The sequence below is a fragment of the Petromyzon marinus genome, chromosome 64 (assembly GCF_048934315.1).
Source record: "Petromyzon marinus isolate PM22_M1 ecotype Great Lakes invasive population chromosome 64, UKy_Petmar_22M1.pri1.0, whole genome shotgun sequence".
Lineage (NCBI taxonomy): Eukaryota > Metazoa > Chordata > Hyperoartia > Petromyzontiformes > Petromyzontidae > Petromyzon > Petromyzon marinus.
In genome coordinates this window covers 1,544,882-1,565,880 of record NC_133730.1, presented here as the reverse complement: position 1 = coordinate 1,565,880, position 20,999 = coordinate 1,544,882, and the positions used below count along the sequence as shown (strand labels likewise).

Below are 20,999 nucleotides of genomic sequence, written 5' to 3'. Positions count from 1 at the left end.
CAGCCACCGTGGATGGCACACTAATGCAGGGGTCCACCACCACTCCGCCCCCCCCCCCCCCCCCGTGTAGCCTGTAACAGACTGTTGGGACGAGTGCTGTTAGCGAGTAGCAGCACCTATGAAGGCCGGGCACGCCACACGAGGGGGTGGGTGGCCAGCACCACGCCCGGCCGCCTTTGTCTCCCGAGTGACGATGTTTACTACACGCCGCACCGGGTACTCATTGTGAGGCTGAGTCGACCGAGGGGAGGCCCAGGACCGGGCCACCTTGGTGGCCATTGCCACCCCCAAAACCCACCCCAGTATTCACTACTAACATTGACTACTATATTGACTGCTATATTTACCCAATAATGTCTGTGTGTAGCGCGCGTGACGTCACTTCACGTCGACCAGCCCCCCTCATTAATAATCATGAACAGGTGGGGTCCTCCACATGGACCCCCCTTCATTAATAATCCTGAACGGGTGACGTCACTCCGCATGAAGAATGTGGAGTGGAAACGAATTTTTTTTTACGCAGAACAGCTTTCACTTTGACCTATCTTTATGGAAAGTAAAGCTAATAAAGAAATCAACGCAGCAACTAATATAACGAGCCAAAATAGACTGTGTGTGTGTCCCGCGCGTGACGTCACTCCACATGGGGCAACCCCCCCCCCCTCCCTCATTAATAATCATGAGCTGAACATTTTTTCTATTGAATATTTCAGATTTACTGCAATATACACCCATCCTTGGACGGGCAAACAAGCTAGTTGACTTATAAAGTTCCTCACGAGATAACGGAGGAGATATAGACATTATCAAGAACTGTAGCGAGATGAGAAAATGGGACAAATGCAGTGCAGAGAGACACAGACAAGAGACAAACATGGAGCCAGATGAGACAAGACAGTGCTGATACTGGTAGGAAACGTAGTGGACTGGAAGCCCAACCGGGATTAATTAACAGGAGGCAGGGGATTAATTGTGTATGTCTGTGGATGTCTGTCCACGTCGGAGGGGTGGGGCTGGGTGGAGAGGGAGGGTAGGGAGGGGCTGGCTGGGGAGGGGAGGGTGGGGAGGGGCTGGGTGGGGCTGGGTGGGGGGTGGGAGGGGTGGGGCTGGGTGGGGTGGGGCTGGGTGGGGAGGGGCTGGTCACCCCGTGGTGCCCTTATATGGACTGGAAGCCCAACCGGGATTAATTCACAGGAGGTTGGGGATTATACACTGCACTTTCTCGTGCGACCTCTTTCACACTGCACTTTCTGGCGTCGTTTTATAATTCTGCTCACTTTTCATTTTGCTTTCTTCTGCGCACGACCCTAACAAGTTTGGCTTAAATATCCGTACATAATTACTTCATAATTATTTCAAAATTTCCTACATGCCCCCTCCGCAGGAATGTGTTATATTAATTAGCTCTTGAATGCTCATTGTGGTTTGAATCTGAGCTGGGATTTGGTTCACCCTGAATGTTGCTTGGGCTGGTGAGGATTCCCTTACATTGCTCATGCCCAGCGCCCAAGCTGGACTAGGAGAACACAACGCTGGCAGCAGAGATAAAAAGAGACAGAGGAATATTTTCACGCCACAGATTGACGGCGTCTTCTCTAAATCTAAAGTTGTCAGCGTGACGGCAAAGTGAGGAGGCTGAGGCGACCGGTGACTGTGAGCGACTGAAGCTGACGGCACGTGGCAGGAGACGCTTCCCAGTAAGGCTGAACGATTAATCGATATTCTTAGCTCTTTCGGTAAAGTCACGTTGAAGGGAAACAATAAAATAATAAAATATATATAAAACAATAAAAATCCTCACGACGTTTCGACCATAACGCAAATGGTCATCATCAGGTTTCACACCACACCTGATGACGACCGTTTGTGTTATGGTCGAAACGTCGTGAGAATTTTTATTGTTTTATATATTTAATTATTTTATTGTTTCCCTTCAACGTGATTTTACCGAAAAAGCTAAGAATATGAATTACTGCAGTCACGAAAGCTTTAAATCAAGATTAATCGATTTCAAATCGAAATCGTAATTTGAAACAGTGCGATCAGCAAATAGTAAAGGCTGCAATTTTTTGAGATTTCAAAAGTCCTATTACTTTCTTGTTGGAATTGTTTTATTTTTAAATTATTATAACTATAATACTATATTTATTTAACTTAACAATTGTTCTGTGTTTGATTGTTCTAATTCAATTAAAACATTTTAATAAATACATGTTGGAAGCAATTCACATCTTTTAAGTTCTCATCCTTGCGTTAGAATATATAGAGCAGTTCAAATTTTGATGGTATCACGTGGTAATGCTCCATCACGTGTTTTACATCTATTGCACAGTGAATATTGAACTGAAGCTTGACTTCAAAAAATGTCATCGCAAATCAAATCGCTGTCAGAAAAATCGCAATTAGATATTTTCCGCAAATCGTTCAGCCCGACTTCCCAGCAGAGGGCGTCGACACTGAAGCTGCGTCGCGCGCGATCACAGATCTCGTCAGGGTAGGGCACTGCCGGTGCAGAAAGGGGACTTGAATGTTGGCACTGGATGTATGTTGAACTCCTGTCGCGCCGTACGTAGCCAACCAATCGGAGGCGTGGTGACACCGGTGCATTGGAGGGAACGAAGAATGGTACTGAAGCCGCATAAAGCGCAGGCAAATGCCGGCGCTGCTCTTGAGGTTTGCCTTATTTAGTGTGTCTACACACGAGCAGCCAGTTCGACGAGCGCATCAATCAAAGGTGACACGTGCAGCCCTGCAACTGCTTGATCACACCGCTGCTGGCAGAAGAGCTTTCCAATGGAGAGCTTCAGAAAGCCTCTCTCCAGGGTATTTTGGCCAACTCTTCGGCTCTGGAAGGGTCAGCATTGACACCGGCAGGAGTCAAGGCCTCTGAGGCTTGCGGATGCCGACTACCGTACGGTTATAATCGGGGTTTCATCTCACTCAGGTCTGACAATATTTCCGGACCCCCATCACACCACATCCAGGATACCACTCACATATGGCCGCGACTGCTGATCGGTCAACCGGTGAATTGGAAAATATTTGGTGAGCAATGAGCCATTGGTTGTGACATGAGCGCGACAATGGTGGCTGCTGCTGCGCCGTACGAAACCACCACACGTCTAGCACACTGGTCGGCAACCAAAATGACAAGAAGAGGCATTTTTTTTAGAAAGCTGTAACCCCCCGCAAAGTATCAATAACCGCAATGCACGTGAATACGAAGACAGTGGTCCTCAATAAACGACGTCTCACGAAGCGGTCTTTAAAGAGCCGCACGCGGCTCCGGAGCCGCCGGTTTCCCACCCCTGGTCTAGGACGCCCCGCGTGAACGTTCCTCTGCACGGGTTGTTGCCGACGAGGCGTGTGTGTGTGTGTGTGCGTGTGTGTCGTGGGAGGGGCGCGCGTACGTTGTTGCTGAAGGACAGCGCCTGCAGAGCGGTCTTCACGGCGTCCAGCCTCTCCTTGTCGCTCGTGCTGGCCGTGGGAGTGCTGCTCCGAGTGCTCTCCTTCAGGTACCTGCCATTCAACATAGAGCCACCGCTTCACTGCCTAAGCCACGTGAAGGGCCATCGCCGAGGTGGCCAAATTGTGACTACCACGCTCGGTATACAGGAGGTCGTGGAATTCGTTCCCGACCCTGACGACGCCTCTTGCATATTTGACGTTTGTGGTGTCTCTCTCCCCAAGGTCGCATGGATTTTTCTACAGGTCCACCGTTTTTTTGTCCCTCCGCTTTTAGAATCGACGTGCGTTCAGAGTATTTGGCTGCTATAAATGTTCACATGAGCCGCTTCCCTGAGTTATAATTCGTGGCCAGTGCGCCTCTGCAAAAGAGCCATCTAGCTCAGTGGACTTTACCTGTTAAAATAAAAACATTGTTGGGTTTACTGTGTGTGCAACCCAAAAAATATTGGAGCGATGTCAGCATGCACGCTGCAAGGGGGCGCGCAGAGCAGCCAAACCGACTGCAGCAGCAGCTGCTGTGATCTCTGGATATCGTTGCTTTGGTTGGGTCTAGGGTTGGATTGTGCCATTGTCCAACCAGGCCTTGCGAGGAAATTGTTCCTGGAGCTTGGCCAACCCACACACGCTCACCGCAGTGTATGCCATTTGCCAGCTGATCGAGGTTCAGCTTGAAGTGGGGCCCAGTGTGTTATGGCCCAACTTGCTCCATCAGCAAATGCCCAGTTGCTCAAGGTCCAAAACCAAAGCTATATTAGCAATGGCTCTGTTCTGTCTCTCCATTCATAAATAATGTTTTTTTTAGTCTAACAGTCAATTGGCTTTCCAGACCAATATCATCCAGCGGCATTATTTAAGCAAGCAAACTCTGGACCAGTTGCAGCCTCTTCAATCTCAAATTTTGCCTGGTTACTACAGGTTATAAATCATGGGGGCCCGTTCAACAAAAAAAAGCGATAAAAAACCCAAAATATGTTCATATTCATATTATTGTGTCTTTCTGTAAAGCCACGTCGATAGATCAAATAATGAAAAGTAATAATAAAAATAATAATAAAAATATCACGACGTTTTGTGATATCACGACGTTTCGATCGCAGCACGAGCTTGTGTTGCGATCGAAACGTCGTGTTATTGTTATGATTTTTTATTATGTTTTATTATTTGATTTATCTACGTGGCTTTACCGAAATACCAAAGAATATGAATTCCCGCAGTCACGAAAGCTTTAAGTCAAGATTTTAAATATGTTTAGTCCAGTGTCCTTCATTGCAAGGCCCGCGGGCCACTGGCAGCCCATGGTGGCCTTTCGTTCGACCCCTGACATGCGGCCCCCGACAACGCAGAAATAGTGGAGACACCCCATCACCGTGCTGCTGTCAAGCCCCCAATGGTTTCAAATGTGTGGGGGCCCTCACGTCGATTGATGTCTTATCGGCAAAAGTGACCCCCCCCCCCCCATCCCACCCCTCTCTGAAAACCGGTGAAGAATACCAGTCTTAGTCCACGGCCTAACCACCCGGCCATGGCACAGAACCGCACGGTTCGTGAAGGCGATCGGCGTGACTCGCCGGAAGGACGCCATGTTAGACAGGTAGAGGTAGCTCCGCTCGTCGGCGGTCAGCCCGCCGGACATCAGGTGGAAGATCTTGAAGTTGCCCTGGTGCGCGGGCGCGGCCACCAGGCGAGACTTCTCCAGGCAGTAGGCGAACACTCGGGCTGTGTGCCGTGGGAGGGAGACAACCCCACCAAGTCAGCCTCACGGGCACGAGAGGGAGCAACCCCACCAAGTCAGCCTCACGGGCACGAGAAGCAGCGAGCGAGAGAGAGAGAGAGACGCAAGTGAGACAGAACGCGTGTTGTTTTTACTGCAGGAGGAATCCGATGAGCTAAGAAGCTCTGTTTTCACAGATGTCCAGTCGGGGCGCGAGGGAAGAACGGGAGACAAGCCATTCTTGCCGTGACCGTTGCTCCCGGACGTCTCACAGACACTGTGCTTTAGGCGGATGGATAATCCAGTAGGTCGCGTGCGTATGTACGTTGAACTTATTTTGTACGCGTACGGAGCCAATCGTGCTAATCGGAGGTGCGGGGGAATGACAACAAACTAAAAACGAAATGGTAAATGCTACATGTATAGTTTGTGATAACACGATGCATTGTAATTTACTCAGCGGGGCTGAAGGAGTGCAAGATTGTCGCGGGGACCGTTATGATTAAAGTAAAAATAAACACCTGTGTTCGTCCTTTCATTACCTTGCACGCGCATCTCCGCGCGCGTAATCACAAACACACGCACGCGTCCACGCACAGGTTTGGAGATGTGTATACAATCACAGACTCGTGCTCACACAGATATAAGCATGTGTGCACATGGTTGTATATACAACACATACATCGCCCTCATAGATTTTCAGAGTGTTGGGGAAAGTGCTGTTCACGAGCAGCTAGTCAGAAGGCACACCAGCGGGGTGGTGTCGGCAGCACCACGCCCGGCCGCCTTTGTCTCCCCAGCGCTCATGTTTTTAACACACCGCAGCGAGTACTCATTTAAGGCTGAGTCGATCTAAGAGAGGCCCGGCGATCGGTTCAGATATTCACCACCTGAAATTGGCAGCAGTGAGCAGGATTCCGCAGTGCGTGCGTACACGGTGACGCGTACACACGTGCTTACAGGCGGGCATGTTATCATGCGTGCGTGAATAAGTGTTGGAATACCAAAGGGTAGTGGAGGGGGGGCAGGCTCTCTTATAACGCGGAACATGCATCGTTAAAAGGCGGTTTCTGAGCGGTCGACGTCGAATTACGTTCTTGAACTGTGCGGCTGAGCGGAGTGATAGAGTAGCGGAGTGATAGAGTAGCAGAGTGATAGAGTAGCGGAGTGACAGAGTAACGGAGTGACAGAGTAGCGGAGTGACAGAGTAGCGGAGTGACAGAGTAGCAGAGTGACAGAGTAGTGGAGTGATAGAGTAGCGGAGTAACAGAGTAGCGGAGTGATAGAGTAGCGGAGTGACAGAGTAGCAGAGTGATAGAGTAGCGGAGTGATAGAGTAGCGGAGTGACAGAGTAGCGGAGTGATAGGGTAGCGGAGTGATAGAGTAGCGGAGTGATAGAGTAGCGGAGTGATAGAGTAGCGGAGTGACAGAGTAGCGGAGTGATAGAGTAGCGGAGTGACAGAGTAGCAGAGTGATAGAGGAGTGATAGAGTAGCGGAGTGACAGAGTAGCGGAGTGACAGAGTAGCGGAGTGACAGAGTAGCGGAGTGATAGGGTAGCGGAGTGACAGAGTAGCGGAGTGACGGAGTAGCGGAGTGATAGGGTAGCGGAGTGATGGAGTAGCGGAGTGATGGAGTAGCGGAGTGATGGAGTAGCGGAGTGACAGAGTAGCGGAGTGACAGAGCAGCGGAGTGACAGAGTAGCGGAGCGACGGAGTAGCGGAGCGATAGAGTACGCCACTCCCCTAATCTCTATTCTTTCCCCGCCGTGGGATGGCTGCAGGCAGATTTTTTTTATATATACATAGTCCAAATGCGATTCATATTTTGCGTTGTATTATTAATTCCTTCCCCTGTAACGTACGTGCAAAAAAAACGATCCCTCGCATGACGCGTTTTCTCTCGACGTGTCGCTTTTCCAGGGATCCGCGTCCTAAGCACGCTGAACGAGGCAATGAGCTCACTGCGCACGGCCAGCGCGAAACCAACGCAGCCACGCGCGGCGAGGACTGGCCCACCTGGCGAGGAGTCCGCGCAGCCGCTAATTTGCACGCGCACGGCGGAGCTTTTGTCGCGAGATGCTGCAGGGTGCGGGCTAACGGCCGCGAATTGGCGGGTCCCGATCTCTCCGCGGTGGCCGTGCGATGGGCCGGGTGAGGCTCGCCGCTAATTGGCCATCGCCCCCGCGCTCCCCCGTCACGCGTCGCCGAGGTGATACCTTTCGATGGCAATTACACCGGCGTTGTCGCCGCTGCTGCTAAGGTGCTTGTCTGACACGCGGAACCCATGGATTTCCGCCTGTACAGTATCTGTAAATCGTTCTACTGGCTCTGTAATGTGTGTGTTTTTTTGTTCTTTCTCAATGTTGTTTCTTTTACTTTTATGCAGGTACAGCAAGACGCAATTTTTTTTGCCACACCTTGCCTCCCCCTCCTGCCATTGGCCCCACCCACTGCTCGTAGGCCCCGCCCACTACTCAGGTATCCCGACTCACAAGTCGGGTTTGCGAGCATGTAAGTTGAACTTCTTTCGCACCGTACGTAGGCAACTGTGCTGATCGGTTGGCTACTACCCAGGTAGCCACGGTAACTTCTGCACCAGTATAGCTCCGCCCGTATACTGTGTTGAGCATGAAGCCAGGAATAAATAAAATATATACTGTAATTAAAAACAACTTTTTTTTAAAACACGCTTTCATGAAATGTACTAAAAAGTTGAATAGTAATGGAAGAACTCCACGACTCCAGGAAGTGGCCCCGAAGCTTGCCATAACGTAAGGGACCGTGGGCAATTACAGCCAGCGTTAGTTGACCGTGGACAATTAAACTCAAGCCGAAACATAACATAAAAAATGGTTAAAAATATATATATTTTTTTATGATAGAATATAGCATTGTCATCAGTATGACATAGGTATACCAAGTTTGCAGTCAATATCACATTGGGAAGTGGGTTAAAATAGAGTTACAAGATATGAGGCTACAACAACAGACAGAGTGAGTTAAATAAAAGCGTGTAGTAATAAAAAGGGATTTTTTTTCACAAACGGCTGGAGGCACCGGTCCAGCCTTAAGTGAACGACAGCAGAAGCTGGCGCATCGCGCACCTCCTACGGGGCGGCCGCTCCGCGCCTCGAAGTGGATCTCCAGGTGCTGCGAGAAGCGGCTCGACTCGGCGTTCACGGGCGTCACGGCGTTGCCGAACGACTCCAGTAGGCAGCTCACCTGTCCAGCAACAGGCACAGCGTGCAAAGATAAAGTTCCCCACCCCCCTGTATAGCCTCAACAGACCTGTGGGGCAAGTGCACATACACACACAATCATGGTGTGCTCACGTGGCGCCTAGGCCAAACCCAATCTAAGCAGGGATTTTCTCATCAGATTCTGGTAAAGACGAATGAATTTCAAATGCCATTGTGGCTAAGGGCAGCTCAACACCTGAGCGAGCAGTTGACCAATCCAAGCACTCTCGCTCATCGCCTGCTTACATGTGGACATCTCCGGATTGAAGAGCTCCACTTCATTCAGTCCCACGCACTACCGAGATGCATTGCCACTCATCATGAAGGCGTGCGCCTGACTTCCGAGGATGGCTGCGACTTGGGGAGAGCCTTCAATCCAGCAGTGGACTGATGATGGATTGATCACGAGTCTGAGGTTGCGAGCATCGGGCTGGAATTTCAGTTGTTAGGGTCGAGCGTTGTGCGTGAGTGCTGCGGTGCGGGAGAAGGAATGGGGACGGGGGGTTTTGTGTTGAGGTGAAATTTAAAAATAAAGGGTGAACACACACATACGGGATGGATATCGACTCTGCATCCTTTAGTGCAAAAACAAGGGCGGAAATCACGTCGCACTAATTTAAACAAAGAGAGAGAGGCGGTGATAATTTCAGACCCAGGAACAAAACCCTATTTTTCCCACGACGTCGATTTATTTGCTCGAACAAATCTTTTCCTAACACGGCATTTTCCAGGAACGTAACCCCCCGCGTTTGGCGAGGTCTGCCCGCATAATCCCTTCATCCCGCTGCACGCGCAGACCGAACTGGTGACACTCGAACGAGAGTTCCCTGCAGCGCAACGCCCAAATGCCACCCGCCCTTCCACCACCCTTCCTTGATGTTCTCCCCCCCCCCACCCCCTGACCTCCGATTAGCACAGTTGGCTACGTACGTTTGTGCAAGAAATTCAACACGCGTGCAAACGCACGTAGATCCGTACGTCCGGTGCCGCGCGCTCGTCCCGGTACCGGATTAATTCCGGACGCAAGTACGGCATTCTCCGTTAAAACCGTAGCCAACGGAGAGCTCGCCCAGCTCTCTCCACACCGAGCGGTGATCGCCAGCTTAGCGGGGGGGCTTAGCGGGGAACGTGGTTGCTGCCGCGCAGTTGAACATCGCCGGGCGCTTTCGGCCGCGGCGGATTCTCACTCGGTGCTGTTTTTTTTTATTTATTTTCGCGGCAGAGCAGCGGACGCAAGCACGCGGGTCCTCTTCGCCTGCAATCACAGCTACCGCCGCCACCTGAACTTACACACGCGGCAATCTTGCCCTTTCACCCTGCCTCCTCCAACCCGAATTGCTTCGGTGCAATTAGAGGGAGATAATTAGCCACGGGGTGGGGTGGGGGTGGCCCTCTCTCTTTTGCGCGGTGCCTCTCCTGAGAGCGACACAGCTGCCGCCGCACACGGAGGCGTGAAAGCCAACCTGGTCATAATTTAATCTAATCAATGCGTTCAAAGAATTAAAGGTTAAATGGCTCGAGGACTCTCCAGGAATACACCAGCACTCCCCCCTCTCTCCCCTACTCTACCGTACCTCAAGTGCGCTTACATAAGCAGCACAACAACACGCGACATCTCAACTCCCAACAAGTAACACAAAGACCCCCCATATAGCCTTAACAGACTGTAGGGGCAAGTGCTGTTAGCGAGCACCTATGAAGGCCGGAACGGTACACGAGGGGGTGGGTGGCCAGCACCACGCCCGACCGCCTTTGTCTCCCAAGTGGCAATGTTTACACACCGCACCAGGTACTCATTTGAGGCTGAGTCGACCTAGGGGAGGCCCGGGACCGGTTCAGATAATCGTCACTGGTGTTGGCCGTGAACGGGAATCGAACCCGGGTCGCCAGGTTCATAGCGCAGCGCGCTAACCGCTACACTATCGCTCCCAACAAGTAACACACACACACATGCGCGACGACACACGCCCCGTGCAGACACTGAGCTTCCACGCCACTTCAACTATTTGAACGGAAAGAAAAGACAAGGGAAGGTGAGATGGAAGGTGAGATGGAAGGTGAGATGGAAGGTGAGATGGAAGGTGAGATGGTGAGATGGAAGGTGAGATGGTGAGATGGAAGGTGAGATGGAAGGTGAGATGGAAGGTGAGATGGAAGGTGAGATGGAAGGTGAGATGGAAGGTGAGATGGAAGGTGAGATGGAAGGTGAGATGGAAGGTGAGATGAAAGGTGAGATGGAAGGTGAGATGGAAGGTGAGATGGAAGGTGAGATGCAAGGTGAGATGGAAGGTGAGATGGAAGGTGAGATGGTGAGATGGTGAGATGGAAGGTGAGATGGAAGGTGAGATGGAAGGTGAGATGGAAGGTGAGATGGAAGGTGAGATGAAAGGTGAGATGGAAGGTGAGATGGAAGGTGAGATGGAAGGTGAGATGGAAGGTGAGATGCAAGGTGAGATGGAAGGTGAGATGGAAGGTGAGATGGTGAGATGGTGAGATGGAAGGTGAGATGGAAGGTGAGATGGAAGGTGAGATGGAAGGTGAGATGGAAGGTGAGATGAAAGGTGAGATGGAAGGTGAGATGGAAGGTGAGATGGAAGGTGAGATGGAAGGTGAGATGGAAGGTGAGATGGAAGGTGAGATGAAAGGTGAGATGGAAGGTGAGATGGAAGGTGAGATGGAAGGGTAAAATGGAAGGTGAGATGGAAGGTGAGATGAAAGGTGAGATGGAAGGTGAGATGGAAGGTGAGATGGAAGGTGAGATGGAAGGTGAGATGGAAGGTGAGATGGTGAGATGGTGAGATGGAAGGTGAGATGGAAGGTGAGATGGAAGGTGAGATGGAAGGTGAGATGGAAGGTGAGATGGAAGGTGAGATGGAAGGTGAGATGGAAGGTGAGATGGAAGGTGAGATGGAAGGTGAGATGGAAGGTGAGATGGAAGGTGAGATGGAAGGTGAGATGGTGAGATGGTGAGATGGAAGGTGAGATGGAAGGTGAGATGGAAGGTGAGATGGAAGGTGAGATGGAAGGTGAGATGGAAGGTGAGATGGAAGGTGAGATGGAAGGTGAGATGGTGAGATGGTGAGATGGAAGGTGAGATGGAAGGTGAGATGGTGAGATGGTGAGATGGAAGGTGAGATGGAAGGTGAGATGGAAGGTGAGATGGAAGGTGAGATGGAAGGTGAGATGGTGAGATGGTGAGATGGAAGGTGAGATGGAAGGTGAGATGGTGAGATGGTGAGATGGAAGGTGAGATGGAAGGTGAGATGGAAGGTGAGATGGAAGGTGAGATGGAAGGTGAGATGGAAGGTGAGATGGAAGGGTAAAATTCACAGCTATACGACATTGGCTGGCATGGCGTGAAAAGCGAGGGAGGGGGATTGGGGGTCGTTGGAGGGAAGGGGGCGGGGCGATGGGGGAGAGACCTCCCAGCGGCAGCTTTCCCTGTGCAGTGGTGGGGGGCGGGGAGTGGGTGGGGTGGTGGGGGGTGGGGCATGGGGTGGTGGGGGGTGGGGCATGGGGTGGTGGGGGGTGGGGCATGGGGTGGTGGGGCGGTGGGGTCGTGAGGTGGGGGTGGTGGGGGGTCGTGGAGTGGTGGTGGGGGGGGTTACATCGCCCATGCTGGATGCGCTTGGAACAGGTGAGAGCACCTCCACCTTACCCCACTACGACACGTGCGCACGCTACGGATCACTGTGGTTGTCCCCATTTACACTGCAGGGTGGACGGACAGACGTCGGTAAATTTGCGGCAAAATTAAAACAAAAAAATATCCACGCATCGGTGCGTGGGCCTCGACGGCCTCGTTACGAGGCCGTCGGCTCGCGATGCGTCACATTAAAATCATTTTAGTCATGAAAGCGACAAAGGCAGGAGGGGTCGCAGCCTTCGCACGGCACCAACTCACGACAGACTGCCATCTCCGCATTGCCTCCAAAAACGTTCGCAGGCCGTTTTTTTATTCAAATTGCCCGACCGAGAAGCGAGCTTCTTCACGCCGTGGGCGCTAGGAATCCTTAACGAAGCGCTCGCTACTCCAGCTGACGTGATGGCCAAAACCCCCCCACTATTTATTTAGAATCGAATGGTGGTGGGGGAGGGGATACGCCGAGACCTTGCTTCGTCATTCTTACAGTGCACGGTCCATCACGAACGCGCTGCGTTTCACAGCGAATTTCGACCGTGACTCCAGCATGCCAATGGCCTACTCATTTTCGAATGACGTCAGGAGACCTTCAATGTCCGCAGTGTAGTAGTTGGGGCACAGCATTTCATGATGAATACACCCGCGGCAATAACCAGGGTGGCCTGCTGGAGCCGAACCACGACCCACTGGCACCGCTAGGACATGCCACAACCATTACCCACCTTTGTTATTCCATCAATATTTATTGTATTATATTTAACGTCACAACCTGTCTGTCACTTTAAGGTCTCTGCTGGTCACAGTAATTGGGGATCACGTTAGGTCTGTCTAGACCTTTCATCGGGAATGTTTAATTGAAGATCGTCATTGTTACCCCTAGGGTATCATTCCTGGGTGAAGGCCTTCTCGTGATTAAACCGAGAGGGAAATGTGAAATGAAAAAAAAGGGAAGGTGAGCATAGACGTGCCTTTATATAGCCGGATAATTAGACGTAGATGTCATTTATAACCAGTTAGTCTGCATAAAGAATCCATTTAGATCTCACGCAGAGCAGTATAACTCTGTTGCTATTAAATATTGATTTGAAGCTTTCGTGACTGCAGGAATCCATACTCTTTGGTTCTTTCGGTAAAGTCACGTAGGTAGAAAATAATAATAGATAACGACGTTTCGATCGCAACACAAGCAATCGTCTTCAGGTGGGAGAGATAAACAGTCCTGATATATACAGAGCCGAGAGGGGGGGGGAGGGGGGGTTGCCGCATCGGGCAAGAGGGTGGGGGCTAGAGATTGTGCCTAAGCGTGTGGGGAATCCAAAGATGGGAACCGAGGTGGAGGGGGGGTTGTGGTTGATGACCTCCACGACGACGAAGAGTTGAGGAGGTTACCACTGTATTGTGAGAGATTTGCATGTCAATCTAAACGAATCAACGCAACGGCGGCTGTGCCACACACACAGAGAGACACCCACACACAGAGAGAGACACCCACACAGAGAGAGAGAGACACCCACACACAGAGAGAGACACCCACACAGAGAGAGAGACACCCACACAGAGAGAGAGAGAGAGACACCCACACACAGAGAGAGACACCCACACAGAGAGAGAGACACCCACACAGAGAGAGAGAGAGAGAGACACCCACACACAGAGAGAGAGAAAGACACCCACACACAGAGAGAGACACCCACACAGAGAGAGAGACACCCACACAGAGAGAGAGAGAGACACCCACACACAGAGAGAGAGAGAGAGACACCCACACACAGAGAGAGACACCCACACAGAGAGAGAGACATCCACACATAGAGAGACACCCACACAGAGAGGCACACACAGAGAGAGACACCCACACACAGAGAGAGACACCTACACACAGAGAGAGACATTACTTGCTATTAATCGTACCTGGCTCCAGCAGCAGCAGCATACTAAGCCTAGCTCTACGAATGAGAACCAAAAAAAACTCAAAATGTATCCAGAGTTTGGTTGCTTTAAGTAAAATTCTGCTGCATGACATTGGTCTGTAAGCCCCGAGGCTGATGGACTAAAACAGGCATGGGCAAAGTACGGCCCCCGGGCCGTATACGGCCCGTTGGGCTTTTTAATCCGGCCCGCCGAACTTGTCCAAATATTATTATTATTGAATAAAATTTTACCTTTCTCCTGTAATGCCCCCATCTCCCCATTAGATGGCTCACTTTGACCGGGAGTTACGACATGTTTTTGTATTGTTCATTCATAATAAAGGTTTTTGGGTTAGATCGCGTTTATTTATAAATGTGTCGTAACCCTCCACCACCCGACACGGCCAATCAGCAAAAAAAGTGTCACGTTGACAAAAGACAAATAATTCACTACTTTAGCCCACCGGTGTGTTGAAGAGTGAATCCACATTTACAGTTTGAGTACTCAAACTGTAAATGTGGATTCACTCTTGAGTACTCAAACTGTAAATGTGGATTCACTCTTCAACACACCGGTGGGCTAAAGTAGTGAATTATTTGTCTTTTGTCAACGTGACACTTTTTTTGCTGATTGGCCGTGTCGGGTGGTGGAGGGTTACGACACATTTATAAATAAACGCGATCTAACCCAAAAACCTTTATTATGAATAATATTGGTCGCGAAAGCCTACGTGTTAAACTGTATTGTTCATGTTCGTGCAAATTGTTAAATTGCCTTGCAAATTAATGCTTTGCTACCTGTTAAAGGCCAAATCCTTTCATGTAATTATTTTTACATGTCATTTATATGAGTTCACACAAACACTCCATTCATCTGTTCCTGGCCCGGCCCCTCTGTCAAATTTTAGAACCCATTGTGGCCCGCGAGTCAAAAAAATTGCCCACCCCTGGACTAAAACAATATATACGTGAAGACAGAACAGAGAGCTGCTTATGTTTTATACCCAGCAGATCCGTATGGCTATAGTACAGAGGGGATCTTTGCTGTCTCAGTGCTGTCAGAATAGCCTGTGGATGGGGATATCGCAGCTGCTTTGGAGATGCCTTCACGTCACCTCGTACCCAAACACTTAGAGGGGAACCCCCTTTCCTACACGCCCTGCAAAGTGAGAAATCATTGTCGCTTCCTACAAAGCGAGGATGCGGTTTAATTACGGGCGGCCGAATTCCTGGATTCAAACCCCTGGATCTCAATGATGATGCTGGCTCAGTGTTTCTCTGACTCTTGACCCACCTAGCCACATAGCCCCCCCCTCCTCCAACATGCCATCATAAGTTTCCGAACTGCCACTCTTAAACACTCACGTGGACAAGTCGCGCGTGCAGTTCGGGCCCGTCCCCAGGCCCGCGGAGCAGCAGGTGCTGGGCGATGTGCTTGCTCGCCTCGCTCTTCCCCGAGCCGCTCTCTCCACTGCCGCACACACGCAAAGACAAAGACCCCCCCCCCCCCCCCCCCCGCCGTTCAGCCTCAACAGACTGCTGGGGCAAGCGCTGTTAGCGAGTAGCAACTATGAAGGCCAGCACGCCACACGACGTGGTGGGTGGCCAGCACCCCCATGCTGCCGGCTGCATTTATCTCAACAGTGCTGATATTTACACACACCGCAGAGGGTAGTTATTTAAGGCAGGGTTGACCTAGAGGAGGCCCAGAACCGGATCAGATATTCGCCATCATTGCTGATCGTGAGCGGGAATCGAACATGGGTCGCTCGGCTTGTAGCGCTAACCATTACACTACCACTCCCCAGCTGTGTACAAAGAGTACACACACATATATGAGACCGATGTATTCTGTAGTCAATTTTTAATATTTTTACAGTCAGAGAGAAAGATGACCACCTCCTGACACACGCATCGACAGCGTCAATCATTGGCCAGCTGAGTTTATGTTGAAGATGGGCCCAGTGTGCGATGGACCAAATCCAGGACCAACTGACCACATCAGCAAACGCTCAGTTGCTCAATGGCACAACTTTAAACTCCCGTTTCATTCCTATTGCATCTTCTTTACGAGAGTCATTGTGTCACCACATGGTACAACCAGGCGGACGCGGACAGATGCACACACAGACGTACGGACAGACAGAGCTAACGCATTCACGCTTTTCAACTCTAGTTTTGGAATACGTTAATAACAAACAAAAAAGTTAGTAATGGATGGGGAGAAGGGAGGATTGGGAGACTGAACATTGGTCGAGACAGCCGCTCAGAAAACAGCGACGATAACCTTTGCATTCATTAGAGAACAGAGGAGCCGCAAGCAGTGTGGAGTGAGAGTAGGTGAGAGTAGGTGAGAGTGGAGGGGATGTGGTGCATTTCATCTTGGAAACGGCCTCGGTATTTCGAATGAGACGCTTCACAGAGGCTTTCACAGTCGCAGCAGCAGCAGCAGCAGCCATAATAACCCTTGGGAAAGCGTGGCTAGGGAGAAGTAAGGCTTGTCCCAAGATTGCATGGGTTAGGCTCGAGAGAACATAATTTACAAAGATAAGGGGGACGAGATCGGAGGCGGCTTTGGGGGGGCGAACATGAGCCAAATAGCCATTGCTGTGGAGGATAAGGAGGGCGGCAGCCAGTAATATATTTCAATATCAGAGAGACGGCTTTGCGTTAAGTCACAGGCACTTCACCGCCGCCCCCACCCCACCCACGAGGCAATGCTCTCTGAGTTACTGCCGAGCACATCCATAGGCAACCCCTAAAAACATCACCCTCCCTCCCTCCCTCATCTGTAAGCGGCTCCAAGCAACGACAAGCGTCACGGGCAACCGACTGCAAGATCCTCAATCATTCACCCGGCTGCTGCTCTCTGGACGCCCCCAATATGTACACGTGTACGTTGAACTTCTTTCACACCGCACGTAGCCAACCGTGCTCATCGGAGGCGTAAATCTGTACAGCTCCTCGGTGAGACTTCGGGCCGCGGCTCGGTTTTGAGGCCTGACGTCCGCTCCACGTTCTGGGAGCTTCTTCACGAACACGTAGGAGAGAAGCCTCGGAAGGGGCGATACTTCTTTAGGGAGGCCAGGAGAGATATCTGATCTCTTGAAGCTGCAGAGCCTTATAAAGAACGTCACTCAAATGGGTTTAATTTGGTAGTTGCATGGACCTCGTCACGTTTGGGCAATGGTGTATTTTCCTGTGATGAGTCAAGAGAAAACTCCATCTCTGCACTTCGACAAATTCCATCTTCATGAACACACGTTAAGCCTTTGGAAGCACTGGGGCAATGCTGATATTCATTGCTGTGGGCAGGAACGAGCATAATAATACTTTTACAAATTCAATAAAAAATAAATAACAGCCATGTGGTCTACTACCAAGTGAGACAGAGAGGATGATTCCCACTAAACCAGACCTAGAGCTACGGTGAGCCGATTACACTTTTCCCCTAAAACTGATCAAAAATATAGGCTTTGTTCGAGATCTGGCCTAGCAGACAGGGCCCAGGTTCCCATAGTAACTCTACTGGGTGAACTAAACATCCATCAGGCCTGCGAGTAGCAGTACCTAAGCCATCGATAGGGCCACAATTTAGAATGTTCTTCCAGGTGCCAAGCTCTGTCAGGCCCTATCCAGGCTTAGTCCTGGATAGGCACGGTCAGTATCAAGTCACGTTTGCAGAAAGAAAGAAAACTCCCATACTTTTTCTAAGAGTGAAAATTACCAAAAAAACAATGCCATTTGAAGCCCATTAACATTTCATAATTACACCGAAAACCTGCGTTAGATGCATAAGAAATCCCGAAGGGCAAGAGGTTTCCACACAGGGCCAGCTGCTATCTCCATCTATGCACTCCCACTTCTCAATTGCTGATCCAATAGCGCCCGAGAGGACAGTGCGCTCCCCTCCGTGAACGCTGCCCAACAAAACCTCCTCGTAAATCAGTGGGGTGTTGGGGGGGGGGACGCACTTCTCCACTCATTTGCAATTCAACCGTAGGCGACTTCACGTTCAGACCCAGAGGCCCTGCGCAAACAATCCTCCGCCGCCGATTTGTCTCTCGCCGCCGAAAACCTCTCCGTTGCGTGAAGGCAGACACGGCAAGGAAAATGCAGAAATGAGCAACGTACTGGGCGCCCCAGACCACGGCATTCGCAGCGTGTCGCCACCTCCTTAATCACACGCGGCACAACTCGCGAACGTCTGCATTCATTTACAAAATCATTCTTCCCCCAGCTTCCACGTGCGTACTATTGCTCGAGCCGAGTTAATATTTCAGACTTAATAAGCGCCGCTGAAGACTTTTGCGCGACAAATAAACGACCGTCATTCAATTACCTGCATCGCACCACACACAATGCCCTGCAGTGACTGAATCCCAAGATAGATCGGTGTAACAGGGGCACGTAAGCAGTTCTGTTTGGCCTGAAGCTGGTGCAGTGATCTCTAAATGTAGGCAGCAGAGGGATGGGCCACCCGGCATAACTATACAGGCAGAATCGCATCTCGTTACTAAGATTCATGCCCTCAGCACTGCGCGGCACAGTGAAAACACCTGTGCCTTACAGCAAAAGGTACTGGGTTCAATTCCTGGCTCAGTTGCCTTTATGTATGGAGTTGTTATATGCTACCCCTGTTATGCATGGTTCTCCTGTCCCTCCTGTTGCTAGAAAACAAAATATTAAATCTAACTGGTACTGACCAAAACAACCCAATGGTGAAAAGTTACCTTTGCAATACTCAACTGGGATTCCACACCAGCAACGTAAATGTCGACACTTGTTATTGCACACTCTCGTGAGTCCAGTCCAATCACAAATTCGCACTGATTACACGGTGTACACTCTTTGGAACAACAACTGTTTAAAGCCAAAACTGGCTCAGACTCAAAGATAGACCCAGAACATGTCGCTAACTGGTTCCAGGTTTTTTGGGCCAGAGACCCATACTGAAAAAAATGCTTGACAGGACCATTTTAAAAAAACGAGTCTTGAGACTGAGTGAGGCTTTAATGGGTAAACAAGAGCGCTAATTTAGACTAATCAGAGCCAAGTCCTCCCCTACACTCTGCTCGATTCCTGAGGAGCCACCGTACAGCGTACTGAACGCGTAACGATTCGCTACACAGCACGGCAAACATTCAGTTAGATCATTACGTGGCCTAAATCCCCCCCCAAAAAATCTATTAAGAATCGCGCAAAAAAGAATTCTCGTGAGCAGTGAATTCTCATTCAGCCACGAGCCTGACAGGGTGAGAGCGGCTTTAACATCTCGCAGCGGTAAACCGGCGCGGGCAACATTTCAGTCTCGTTAGGGGCGGTCGTTACTGTGCAGACTTGTTATGAACCCCATAGCTGCGAATATACCTGCCTAGGGGGGCATTAACCACAACGACTCTCTTCACCCAAACGGGAGGGCCTGCATACAAATTGGGCATTGGCACGCTAAACAATCCCATTCCCAAGACAAAATGAGCACAGATCCTGGTTTTACGGCCGTTCGGCTCTGGCCACTGCACCGAACGGCGTTACAATACAACGGCTCTTCCCCCCGACAGAATCGCCAATTGCTTTGCCGCTTTTTAAAGGCCACGTGCTCAGCTTGTTTAAGCTGCTCACCAGATCTGCGAGCTGCGCACGTGTGATGCGTGCCGGTTTTTTTGGTGAGGCTTGCGAAGCACCGAGGGGTTTCTCTTTTCGATCAAAATGCCGTTCACCGTCAACGCCTTCCGTCTGCCTTAACACGTCATGCGAAGGGCGGTGCGCACAGATACGCACACTTGAGTCGCGTCACGTACGCAATAGTCTTCCCGTATTATAATGACGACGTGAATTTAGATTCTCGGGATCTGCATCACTGCCTATTATCGCATGATGTTCCAATTTGCCTGTGGTGGCGAGATGTTAACTAGCTCGCCTGGTACACACAGGACGTCGTGGGTTTGTGAGGCCCATTGAGCTATAGATATTTTTCAGAAGCGACCTGGCAACAAATGATAACTCGAGGAAGTTTCTTATCACGTGGACATTTATAGCAGCCAAATAACACTCTAAGCGCATGTTGCTAAATATGGAGGGAAAACCAGAGGGCCAGAGGAAATTCGACGCGAAGTGGCTTATCACGTGGACATTTCCGGCAGCCGAAAACTCTAAACGCGTGAAAGTTGATTCTAAATGACCCGGGGAAAAATCCACGCGACCACGCGGAGAGAGACACGCAAACTCCAAATATACAGCAGCAGGCGTCAGGGTCGGGATCGGACCCATGACCTCCTGCATACCAGGCGAGGTAGTTAACATCTCATAGCCACCGTGGCACCCCATTGGACAAAGCATTAAGGGAAGGATGCAATGCAAGTAAACAGGGTGGCAGATTTTTTTGCCCAGTCGTGAGAAGTTACAGGCTGACAACAACGGCAACAACCTTATCATGTACCACTCGCCTGTCCTGGCCTAGTCGTGAGAAGTTACAGGCTGACAACAACGGCAACAACCTTATCATGTACCACTCGCCTGTCCTGGCCTATAAACACAATTATTATTATTGTTATTATTTTAACACTTAGGCTTTTGTGACAAATCTTTTCCAGAAGAGGTTTTTGAGTTAGATCGCGTAAATATAAATGTGTTATGAGACCTCTTTTGTCAGTAACAATATGTAGTAATAGGTTTTTACCCTTTTATCTGGCACAAAAAACTGATACCTTTATATAAGGAATCATGTTTGCAATAACCACAACACCAGCAGTCAAAATGCAAACAAAAAAGACAACTCTGATAATGATATGTACTGTCCTTGAATTTGATTGGTCCACACCCGAGACGGCTTTTCTTAGAGCTTAGTCTCCACTGGTGTTGGACCAGAAGACGCTATGTGAGACGAGGCTCTAAAGAAAGCTGTCTCGGGTGTGGACCAATCAATTTCAAGGACAGTGCATACATTATCAGAGTTGTCTTTTTTGTTTGCATTTTGACTGCTTGTGTTGTGGTTATTGCAAACATGATTCCTTGTATGAAGGTATCAG

The 20,999-nt window shown here is 50.1% G+C and overlaps 1 protein-coding gene across 2 annotated transcripts in view; it reads right to left on the bottom strand.

The window, feature by feature from the left end:
• The window catches only part of MYO16 (myosin XVI), a 244,649-nt gene that overhangs the window by 103,931 nt on the left and 119,719 nt on the right, over window positions 1–20,999 (bottom strand). For both annotated transcript variants that reach the window (XM_076054072.1, XM_032977714.2), the window contains exons 14-17: window positions 15,337–15,442; window positions 8,284–8,401; window positions 5,037–5,184; window positions 3,411–3,519 (exon numbers count right to left, since the gene is read on the bottom strand). In XM_076054072.1, the coding sequence (XP_075910187.1) occupies window positions 3,411–3,519; window positions 5,037–5,184; window positions 8,284–8,401; window positions 15,337–15,442 (481 nt within the window). The remainder of the gene's footprint in view (window positions 1–3,410; window positions 3,520–5,036; window positions 5,185–8,283; window positions 8,402–15,336; window positions 15,443–20,999) is intronic.